The sequence below is a fragment of the Pollicipes pollicipes genome, unplaced genomic scaffold, assembly GCF_011947565.3.
Source record: "Pollicipes pollicipes isolate AB1234 unplaced genomic scaffold, Ppol_2.1 Scaffold_4881;HRSCAF=5763_pilon_pilon_pilon, whole genome shotgun sequence".
Taxonomy (NCBI): Eukaryota; Metazoa; Arthropoda; class Thecostraca; order Pollicipedomorpha; family Pollicipedidae; genus Pollicipes; species Pollicipes pollicipes.
Window position 1 is genome coordinate 13,292,287 of NW_023596576.1, and position 10,865 is coordinate 13,303,151.

General features: G+C 51.7%; 1 protein-coding gene across 1 annotated transcript in view; it reads right to left on the reverse strand.

Moving 5' to 3' along the window:
• Window positions 1-405: 405 nt before the first annotated feature.
• LOC119100007 (putative deoxyhypusine synthase) overlaps window positions 406-10,865 on the reverse strand; it is a 13,873-nt gene continuing 3,413 nt past the window's right edge. The window contains exons 5-11 of the mRNA XM_037223126.1: window positions 6,493-6,631; window positions 5,836-5,957; window positions 5,205-5,301; window positions 4,506-4,698; window positions 3,231-3,334; window positions 2,272-2,394; window positions 406-937 (exon numbers count right to left, since the gene is read on the reverse strand). Of these exons, the coding sequence (XP_037079021.1) occupies window positions 845-937; window positions 2,272-2,394; window positions 3,231-3,334; window positions 4,506-4,698; window positions 5,205-5,301; window positions 5,836-5,957; window positions 6,493-6,631 (871 nt within the window). The 3' untranslated portion in view covers window positions 406-844. The remainder of the gene's footprint in view (window positions 938-2,271; window positions 2,395-3,230; window positions 3,335-4,505; window positions 4,699-5,204; window positions 5,302-5,835; window positions 5,958-6,492; window positions 6,632-10,865) is intronic.

Sequence of the window (10,865 nt, forward strand, 5' to 3'; positions counted from 1 at the left end):
ACGGCTGGGCGCAGATGGAAATAAAGAGGAAACGGACGAGGGCACCGAAAGCGTAAGCGGGCCCTAAGCCGGTCAAATGTTTGTCGTGAAATACCGCACAAAGCAAATATGCGCCAATAAACCGACAATTTGAGACGCAACTACTGCTCACTCGCGGTGCTTACGCCCGCACAAGTTCACATTTGTCTCCAGTCGCCGTGTGCTGAGACGCACGCACGATGTGCTGAGTCTGCGCTACTACTGCGTCCGCGTACGGAACCCCCGCTGGTGTCGGCGAACCACCTTCGCTCCCACATGAATGATGCATGATGAGTGCGGGAGCACCCGTGATTGCCCTCACCACGCGCCGTCGCCTTACTAGGCGGACGGCTGAAGGGCCGATATATGATCGGTGTGTTTCACGTTCCATGTTGTATTGTATCAGCAGAAGGGCAGCACATACGCTCAAGAACAGGAAACAAGGAGCACAGCGTGCGGCTCCAGCGGCTCCATAAGCTGCACAAATCACAGTGCACGCGTGCGCCCTCCTCTTCACGCCAGTAATGGCGCCCGTCCGACAGATGGCAGGGCGCCCACGCGCCACGGCCGAGTGGTGGGCGGACGCCCCGGCGGGCGGGGCGGTGCGACGGCAGGCCATGCACGATGAGCGCCGGCTCCTCCCTGACCGGGCCGCTGACGCCGCACGTCCACGGTAAACACGCATCTACGCCACGCGCTTAGCGGTCGGCAGGAATGCAGCGAATCGTTTCGTAGCCAGCAGCGTGACGCCGACCGTCTCCGCATGTCCGGCCGGGCCGAGGAGCCCCAGCCGGGCCCCGCTGCGTGCCTTGTCGAAGGCCGCCATCTACGCCGACTCGGACGGCGCCTTGCTGAAGTGGTGACGAGCGAACGTTTCCGCCACGAGCAGTGGGAACACGAGAGACGCCTCGGCGTACACCTGAAACGGAACGGCTGCCAACAGTCCGCGGGGCACGAGGGACAGCGCCGCCCACAGCGCCGCGTCGTCACAAGCTTTACATGACGGTGCGTCAGGACCACCGGGCTTCACGACTCAACAGTGAGATCATTGCGTCTCCGAATGCGGAAAGGCTATGTGATCTTCGAGTCGACTGCCACCAGGCAATACAAGCCGACTTTATTAACCGGCCGGGGGTTCTGAGACAACCGGGCTCGGATGGGGGGGGGGGGGGGCGGGGGAGGGGGAGAAAATGACCCCTGGGATCTCCATTTTGCGGACACCCTATGACAACAATAACCTTTTGAAGGCATCGTCAAACCATGAGAAACGCACACAAAATTGTTTACTTTGGGTCAAATTTGAGGCCACCCCGAGGGTCACAAAAGGTCGAAAAGGTCGTTCCGATAGATGCAGTTAAAACCTATGTTAACACGTCAAGGCGAATTTTGAGGGCTTGGAAATAAACATTAAGACTGTGAGGAGTCAGTTCCGACCATTTCTGTTCCACCCGCATGGATCAGATCAGTTTCAGCGTTCAAAATTGTGCTACCAGTAGCCTACAAGAACGATGATTTTCTTCACTATGCGCCTCTGACTAGGTCTATTCTTTAAACGCAGCTGTGGACAGAGGTATTCTAGGCACAAAACTCCCATTTTCGGGTGTGAACTAGGGTCGTTTGAGGTCAATTTAACTTAAATTAAGTAACTTATAGACTATCCAAATGAAGAAATTCGAGGGTGCCAACCGGCTCTATGTGACCAGTATGTTTTTTTCCTGTCATCTGCAATAGTGTGTTGTGCATCTTGCAGTACTCAATATCACATACCTGTTTGTCTACACTAAATATAGCCCAATATAATATAAATAAGGCAAGCACAGCATCGATATATCTAGATAACTGCATCCACAATACGGTGTGATCATGAGTTTTATCGTTTTATCATTTTCATGTCAAATTTACATCACCAGACTGCATACGCCAAAGGCGGTCCTTTGACTATGCTCATCTAAAAATGGACTGAGGTGGAGACCACCAGCAAACGGTGCTGGCAGCAGCATCGAAATAAAGCTCGTATGCCAGTAAACGGTCATGCAGCTGATCACCGAAAGAGGCATCAGGAGCGGTGGTGACCGCCACTACGGACCGAGGTAACACATACCAGGCGGGTTTAGCTGGGGCATGCATACCTCACCCCAACCAAATCACCACCATGACCAGCATGTCAGAACGACGAACTGAAACACACGTTGAACAGAGTAACCAATACATTGTGAGCCATCAACGCGCCCAGCGGTGTGCGGGTCGTCTGACCTTGACAGGCCGGGCGTCCACGCGGATTTTGCCCCACGAGACGGCCTCGTCGGGCCTGGCGCCCGCGTCGCTGCCGTCAAACTCGCTGGCCGTGTTCACGAACACGGAGAAGTCGGCGCCGTTCTCTGTCGGGAGCGGCGGCCGCGTCGAGGTCACCGGGCCTCGGACGCACAACACGCCACCCTCCAGGGTCCCGGTACACATCGCGCCGCACGCAGGGCGCTGGGACAGTGGGGCAGGCTTCAACCAAAGAGCGGCCTCACGATGTTTTAGATAAGCGTGCAAAAGATTCGCTGTGACTTATTTCACTGGTAACTTATTGAAACTTTTGTATTACCTTTTCCGTGTGTAACACTCGGCATCTTTAGTGTTCTATGCTTCACATTGTGGGGTTTGGGACATCATTTATTTCAACCGACATTTGGTGCACGTGTGGTTTTGACATTCGAGACCAAGGCTAAGCATAGCTTGTTGCGAGGTCCCTAATCCCATTCCCCTCAGGAGAACAGAGAAATTGGAGCAGTTATTATCAGCAGACAGATATAGAAATGCAACGTAGCTCCAGCGACACGACAATGCCTTTCCAGCCCGAGCCCTTGATGGCCAGTTATCAGTCGACCGTTTGGAACAAACCAACTTATCGAGCGATTCTTTCTGGGATGTAAGCCCACAACACCTGCCACCCTAGAGGTCACGTGTCCAGCGTTCTATACACTGGGTTGAGCGAACATGGCGGGGCACGGCTTCTCAACACATACATACAGCACTCCAGCTACGCATGACTCATGGGGCGCAGATAAGCAAGGGCGGGGAGAACGACGCAAGGTACATCAGCAACGATGCCTCATCTATTTTAACACTATCCATGGAACCGGTTCCCTCGGCGGCTGCCGGCAGCCGGCCTGCGGGCCAGCCAGCCGTCAGACCTGTGTTGCGGCAGGCGCAGCGCTCCTCCTCACCATGAGGTTGGCGTTGCAGATGTGGTGTTTGACCAGACCGCCGCCGATGATGATCATGCCCGTGCTCTGGGCCTTCATCGCCATCGAGTTGAGACGACGCAGGTCTGCGGCGCCAGCGGCGAAGCCGGTAAGAGCTGGGACACAACTGGCGCCAGCGGCACGCCGAGCCCAATACCCGCCGATATCGTACATCGGCACACCGGGCCCGACGCGCACCGGCAAGGTGCACCGCTACAGTGAGCCCAACACGCACCGGCACGGTACACCAGCACGCCGAGCCCAACACGCACAGACAAGGTACACCGACAGACCGAGCCAACAGGCACCGAAAAGGTACACCGACACACCAAGCCCAGCACTGTACCAGCACGGTACACGGACACACAAAGCCCAGCACGTACCAGCGCGGTACCACCGGCACACCAAGCTCAACACGCACCGGCACGGAACACCGGCCCACGGCAGAACATCGGGACAGCTCACGATCCACGGCCTTCTTCTGCGAGCGCATCGCCACCGGACACATACGACTGTAATGCCTTCATAATGCAGGCCTTCAATAGCGAGGTGGGCAGCTCGGCTGTCGCCGCCTCAGCACGATGGTGCCCTTGGAATTGGCTCCAGTCAATAGACATCGATCATACAAGAGGTCCGCTGGCCAGTCCCAGTCTAGTCCCGAGCCCGGAGCTCCTGTCAATGTTGGTGCGGGCGCCCTCACAGCCGCGCACACGCAAACTTATAGCCAAGAGCTGAGGCCGTTCTCCCTCTACCTGTTCTTGTCGATCTCACTTCCCTGGGGTGACACTGCCCATGACAATTCAGAAGGCGACTGGTGCCGCCGAATACGCATATTCTTCGACAAGTAACCGCATATGTAGCGTACGGGAGGCGAGCACTATGCGCGGGAATAACAGGATGGTGCTCAGCTTTGCCGCACGCTGATGCTGTCCATACCAGAATAATCACAATAGACTGATCAACTTTCTAGAACCATATTACAGACCGCAAAAGCCGCCACAGATTGCGGCATAACACAAGTATAAGGTTTTACCTTCAAAGCCCAATCGAGCAAGACCATTAAGCAGGAGACCAAAATTATTGGCAAGCTAATCACAGATATGCTGTAACTATGGTGTTCTGTTAAAAAACTTCTGTTGTTCCTTAAACGCAACGCACAAAGAACCCCTGACGTGGTTTTTCAACAAACCAAACTTGGGTTGTCCTGATCCAACTCCGCTCGAGCGGGGGGAGGGAAGCGTCCGAGCCGCCACTCACCCGAGAGGATGTCGACCACGAGGCCGGGCCGCTTGTACGAGTGGAAGAACATCATGTCCCCGAGGCTGCCGTCGGTGAGGGCCGGACTGAACACGGGGATGCTGTTCTTGGCGGCCCAGTACAGCACGGAGCGGGTGTCGCCGATCTCCCGGCCCAGCCGCTCGATGATGCGCGACGGCGACCACAGCGTGCCCTGGCGGCCGGCCAGCGTCACAGGTCAGGAGCGGCCGCCCTCCCGCCCGCCGCCGGCCTCAGACACCAACAGCCTCCACGATGGCCTGGTGACACAGTCGGCACCGAGGCGCACGTGCCGACGAAGACAGCGGCGCGCCAGCCTACCGTCAGCCCCGGCAGCACGCACGCGGCCGCAACACGCGCCGCAGACGCAACGAGGACATGCCGGCGTTGGGTGCAACCAGCCCGTCTGTGGTGGTTGCGGACTAGATAGTCTTCACCGTCATGGCGGGTGCGGAATGTCATGTGGACGGACGAAAATTCACAACGCAAGACCATAGCACACGGAAATAAACGACGTGACCACATGGTAGTGACATGCATCAGAACGGCGGCAAGAAATCAACACACTCCAGCAAGCATCTGAGAAATATCAGCAATCCGACAGTGACAGTAAAAATCACGCTTTTAATGCAAAACAGACCCGCGTGAGGTTTGTAAGAGAGGGTATAGGGACGTCAGTACCTTTTCGCTTTGTTCTTCCAACAGTTTGTCCAGTATTGGCATGACCCATGTTTCAAATTTGCAGTAGTTGTCGTTGGGTACTAGGAGATTGCCTATCCTGAATAAGACAAAACGACTTCGTTTACAAGTATTGGTGCTACCAGGCCATGATGGTAGCTTGAACTCATCTACCCATAGGTACATACCACATGTACAGTGGCACAACATGGTATGTACAGCGGCAGTCCAATTCAAGTCTCTATATGCACTCACAAGTTCAGTCACAATGTATGGACGCGGTATAAAAAGAAAGGTGGGAAAAGCAAATATCAAAACATTAAAACATCCGACGGTGCACCGGAGCGTTTAAAATTGTTGTCATGAGGAGCGGTACTCTTACTTCGTTGCCATAAGGTATCGCAGGGTATCCGGAACTCATTACGTAGGCACTGCTAAGAAGAAGTCAAGTCACTCATTCATGGAAAGTAGTCAAAGCCAAATCAGTACACTGTGAGAATGACCGCCGTTTCTACGCCGCGGGGGGGGGGCGAGGGGCGTCGGTCAGCGCCGCAGCAGCCGGCGCCACTCGCGCCTGGCCACGCACCGGTGCCGTCCGGCTCATCCCGCCCGAGGCCAGGCTGCCAGCCCTCACCGGTTTATGCCGCGCTTGCGGAGCCCCTCGCCTTTTAAGTCGAAGGCACCCACATAGGTATCTGCCAGGCACTTGATCAGGTCCTCCTCCACGCCGCCGGCCGTGGTCACCACACATTCCACCTGTTAACACGGGCGCACGCATGTCGCTGCGAAGCGATCCACGTGAATGTGAGGCATGCACCGTCACGAAGACACAGCCACAACTGTGGTGCGATGCCGAGCACGCGCCATACACACATGCATCCCGCTTATCCGGAGACAGACACAGCGGTGTCAAACAAGGCGGACGGACGTCACCAAATCATCTGCACACGGGCGAGCACATCCGAAAATAGATAAAAGAGAAGAAATTACCGACGAATCGCTTCACGCTCAGCCCAGTTCGCCTGGCGCTCGTATTCTGAGTGTGTCGCTCTCCATGTGGCGTGTTCGTGCACGTTGATGATTTCAGCGTTGACTGTATACACTACAACGTACCCACGAGACGCGAGCGTGTAACCACCCTGTCTACGGACCGTAGCTGCACTGGGACCACCTTTTCCCGGCTGCGGCTCGGTCTCCGCCGCGCCACTGACCCCGTGTGGAGACAGGCCGGGCACCCACCATCCTGTGCTGCACCAGGAAGCGGATGGTATCGCGGACGCCGGACGAGGACATGTTGGACGTGAAGGCCGAGGAAGAGCGTGCAGGCCGAGCGGCGCCGCGTGAACTCGTCGTCGCAGAGGCTGTCGTCCTCGGCGGCCGGCTGGTCACGAGCGGCCAGCTGTTGAAAACGGCGCGGGTGAGGTGCCACTCTGCGCAACGTGGTCCAGCTATGGATCTAGTACAACACGGACAGCAGCGGAACAATGCTGTTCCTGAGACTACGCATGTGATCACCTGATTGCCATAACGCTGCCGGAAGTCGACAGTGCAGGCTCCTTTTCACCAACGTGAGCGAGATGGTAAGCCAAGACAAGGCCATTGCCACTTAGCACTTCACCTCCAGCCTCACGACTCCTTCAAAATCCTTTAATATTGCTTCCGTGTCGTCGTACTCAATTACAACAAACAAGCAAGATCATCAATGTATTTTAAGGCGGGGAAAAACTGATGGCAAACAAAATGGTTCAGCTGCAATATCAAGTGGTGCGGCCGTTCAAACATCCGTGAGATGACGCCCTCAAATGCCAAATTTGGAGACGAACAGTCAACCTCTACATAGGGGCAGGGCTCAATTTCGAACAGGGGAGGACCCAGCGTCCTGATTTGTTCACGTGCAAACAAGGCTCATGAGCATAAACAGCGTGCGGCCGCGGAACCGTCAGAAGCGATATATGTCGACAGCAGACGACTCATGCTCGATTCCAAATGTCTGCCCAAACTCGGAATGGGACTGCAATCTAATCAAGTACAAGGGCTGACAAAAAAGGTCATTTGCAGCAGTGAAAATATAAGCACTAACATACGCATAAGTACTTTCACCACATGCTTACATCACTGCTGTCTTTGCTTTCCTCAGCTGGCCAGTCACTGGCTAGTGAAGACGTGAACGCCAGTACTCGAAGGAGTTGGAGACGGCCGTCCCACCTCTAGTCCCGCCGGTTAAACGCTGCGATTATCTAACAAAACCACAAGTATCGTAACTTACATTACCAATGGATTAGCCACTACCACGTTTCGTGACGTGTACTACAATACTCAAAGACAGGTGGAAGCAACATACCATCTTATTGATCTCATCGACTGCCAAGCCGAAGTTTGTGGCTTGAAACCCAGATGTAGCATAGGATCGCAGTAGCTTGTGGTAGTCGACACCCTCATTGAAGTCATAGCCTGCGAACACACAAGCAGATGCCTGTGGAAACTGTGAATTCAATCAAATTGCTGGGCACAATTTCCCCAAGGGCTAGAAACACACCCCACATGTACTGGGCGGGTTCTGCTGGTCTTGACCCCGAGGCAAGAGGCACAGCAAATTGATGAGTATGAAAGGGTGTATGGATACATTCATAATGCTGCAACACATTGGCTAGTATACATATGCTTCATATTCTACCTGATTTCAGTCCCAACGTGAGTGCACAGCTTCATACAAGCCACTACAGAAAGATAGAGTCACTGTCATAAGTAAAACGAGAAGAAAAAAGCTGATTTATTCATCTAAAGAGATAGTGGAAATGACTACACATGCTTTCTTGCAGCGACAGCACTGCTGTAACACACACCCTCTACCGTCACCGTGGCGTCTGGGAGTGGTTCGCTGCGTACAAGAACGGCAGCAGCAGCGGCGGCGCACGGGACGCCCTCGCTGGCTTCGGTGTCCGAACTCATGTCCTCAGTGGCCTGGGTTCCTGGAAATGAACCAATGTAGTCACGACAATCAATGCATGTGCTGGGCCATTTTTTTTCAACAAAATATTGCATGTTGTATGCAAACTGTGTCATGCCAAAACATCATCAAACAAGATCCAATCGCTCATCATGGGCAGATGAACAAAATGAAAATGCATAGTTCTATTTGAGATTGAGATCTGAGATTCAAACATACATAAATGACCATTCCTGGCACATCCATTGTCAACAAAGAAGTTTGGATTGAAATGTTGCCTTGCTTAAACAGGAAAACGCCTGCCTGGCTGCCTCACACAAGACCCTGCTGGGCTAAATTCATGGCTGCAGAAACAGGTATTTACCTACAAGAACTAATCCCAGGATGATAATGTGGGGACAGTTTAAAACCTTTTGGATCATTTCTTGCAAACCCTATCAGCTTAAATAATGCATGCAAATGCAAATGGGATGGCACTGTAACATCTTGTTACAAATAGATGTCACAACACAGTTTAACTTCTAAGGCAATCTTATAAGGTGTTAACTGCGCCATTGAAAAATATTAATCTTACCACTTCGTTCACTCCACAGCTTAGCATCTAAAAACACCATTTTAGATACCACCACCTCAGATGTGGACAAAACGTGGTCTACAAGGTAACTGGGTGCTCAGATCACAACGGTAAGGTTTTTAGACCCATGTGCTCAACCTCTTTCAATTCAAGCAAAATAATGTCATGAAGAAAATCTATTATTGGTGCCATTATTAAATTAGGTATTCTCCCCCCACAAATCAGTTTTCCAAGCTGATGACAAATAATCTGTTAGAAACCTCAATTTTCGAATTGTCATTCAATTCTACATCAGAAAACATCAATACAAAAGTGAAAACATTCTATACATCAGCACAATAGGATGTGATCACACATCATCAAAGCTGCCCTGGCCAATCCAGTGGCTGACCTAGCCTGTGCAAATGCTACTGGGAGCTTTGGTCACCACCTATCCTTATCCCGAACAACTCTCAGATGGCTGGATTCATTGTTTGAAAGATGACAGAAACACAGTTATCAGCCCTTCCCCAGATCCACGGACACCGGTTGTCCCAGCTGTGGCTCAGGTAGCAATATGAGCACTGTCTGGGTGGACAGGCATACATGTGCAGTGATTATCAAGCATTCATGCATTTCAAAAGGCAACATTTGTCACTAACATGTTGAGCCTAGAGCATAAAACCACTGAACAAGTCCTGCTACCTGTCAGTCAAATGTTCATTGTTGGCCACCATTTGCTTCTAGGGGTTGTCATTTGTTGCCAACCCATGCACAAAATGAGAGAGCAAGTTCCAGTGAAGGATAATGATGCCACGGATCTACCTCATTCAGACTCAAATTGACCCATTTCTCTCATGCCCATCAAGCTTGCTCCCACAGCAGGGCATGCAAAATGTACAGAATCTGTCACAGCTGGGTCCCAGGCTCAACTTCACCTCAACCATCCATTGCAGCTGGGTCCCAGGCTCAGCCTCATTTACACAATCCATTGCAGCTGGGTCCCAGGCTCAGCCTCATTTACACAATCCATTGCAGCTGGGTCCCAGGCTCAGCCTCATTTACACAATCCATTGCAGCTGGGTCCCAGGCTCAGCCCCATTTACACAATCCATTGCAGCTGGGTCCCGGCTCAGCCTCACTTGGGGCACTTCTGAGCAACCAGAAGCCTTCTCAGCAGTCATTTGTTACATTGGATCTAATTTCTTTCACACACTTCCAACTACAACTGCATTAACATGTTTGTGTAACATGTAACAAAATGTTTGTGCATAGCACAGTGAAAAAATCACCCACGAACCATGGTCATATTTCCTGTTACACCTCATGCTTATCACTTTGAGGTGACTTACACAGTATTTGTTGCTGTAAGTCATGTAAAATCTGCATTTTGGATGAAGCATCCAGACATGTTTTTTTTACTTATTCCAGTTGCACAGATCATCAGGATTATTTCTTCAGGCAACCCAACCTTGCTTGGTGCATTCCCGGTACAGCTGAAACCCTTCCAGACCCTCTAAATAAACTGAATGTAGTGTTATATGTATAAACGTATATATATATATATATATATATATATGAATGCAGTATATATATATATAGTATATACATATATATATATATATATATATATATATATATATACATAGCATGCATATCTAAACCTCAGCATTACAAAATTACAAGTTTTTACTCATGCTCGCCATCTACGCACTCCGGCTATTGTTACGCGCGTCTCACTTTTAAGATTCCAGTAGGTTACCACGGCAACATTTCTAGCACACCTGATACGAATAGTAATTCAACGCTTTTGTTGCCAACAATCATCTCAATCCATCATCTGTTCACTTATATACAAAATACATTCCCAACCTTTGCACTGCTCCCCCGCCGGGCGTCTGCTACTCCACACGCGTATTCATGCAGCGCGCAGGGCAGGTAGCGCGTATTCATGTAGGTATGAAAGTGTCATTCGTAGAGAAAATCTACTGCGAAGCTTCCAAATAAGACCTTTTCCTTTCCTTCCTTGCAAGTACGCAAATTACGAGGCTATCCAGTTTGCCCGAGCCCGGCTGCTGAGTACTGGCGCTTCTGAGAGCGGCGCCTGGCTGAACGCTGTGCCATCGGCCAATCTCGGTGCACTTATTGACAACACGACGTTGCG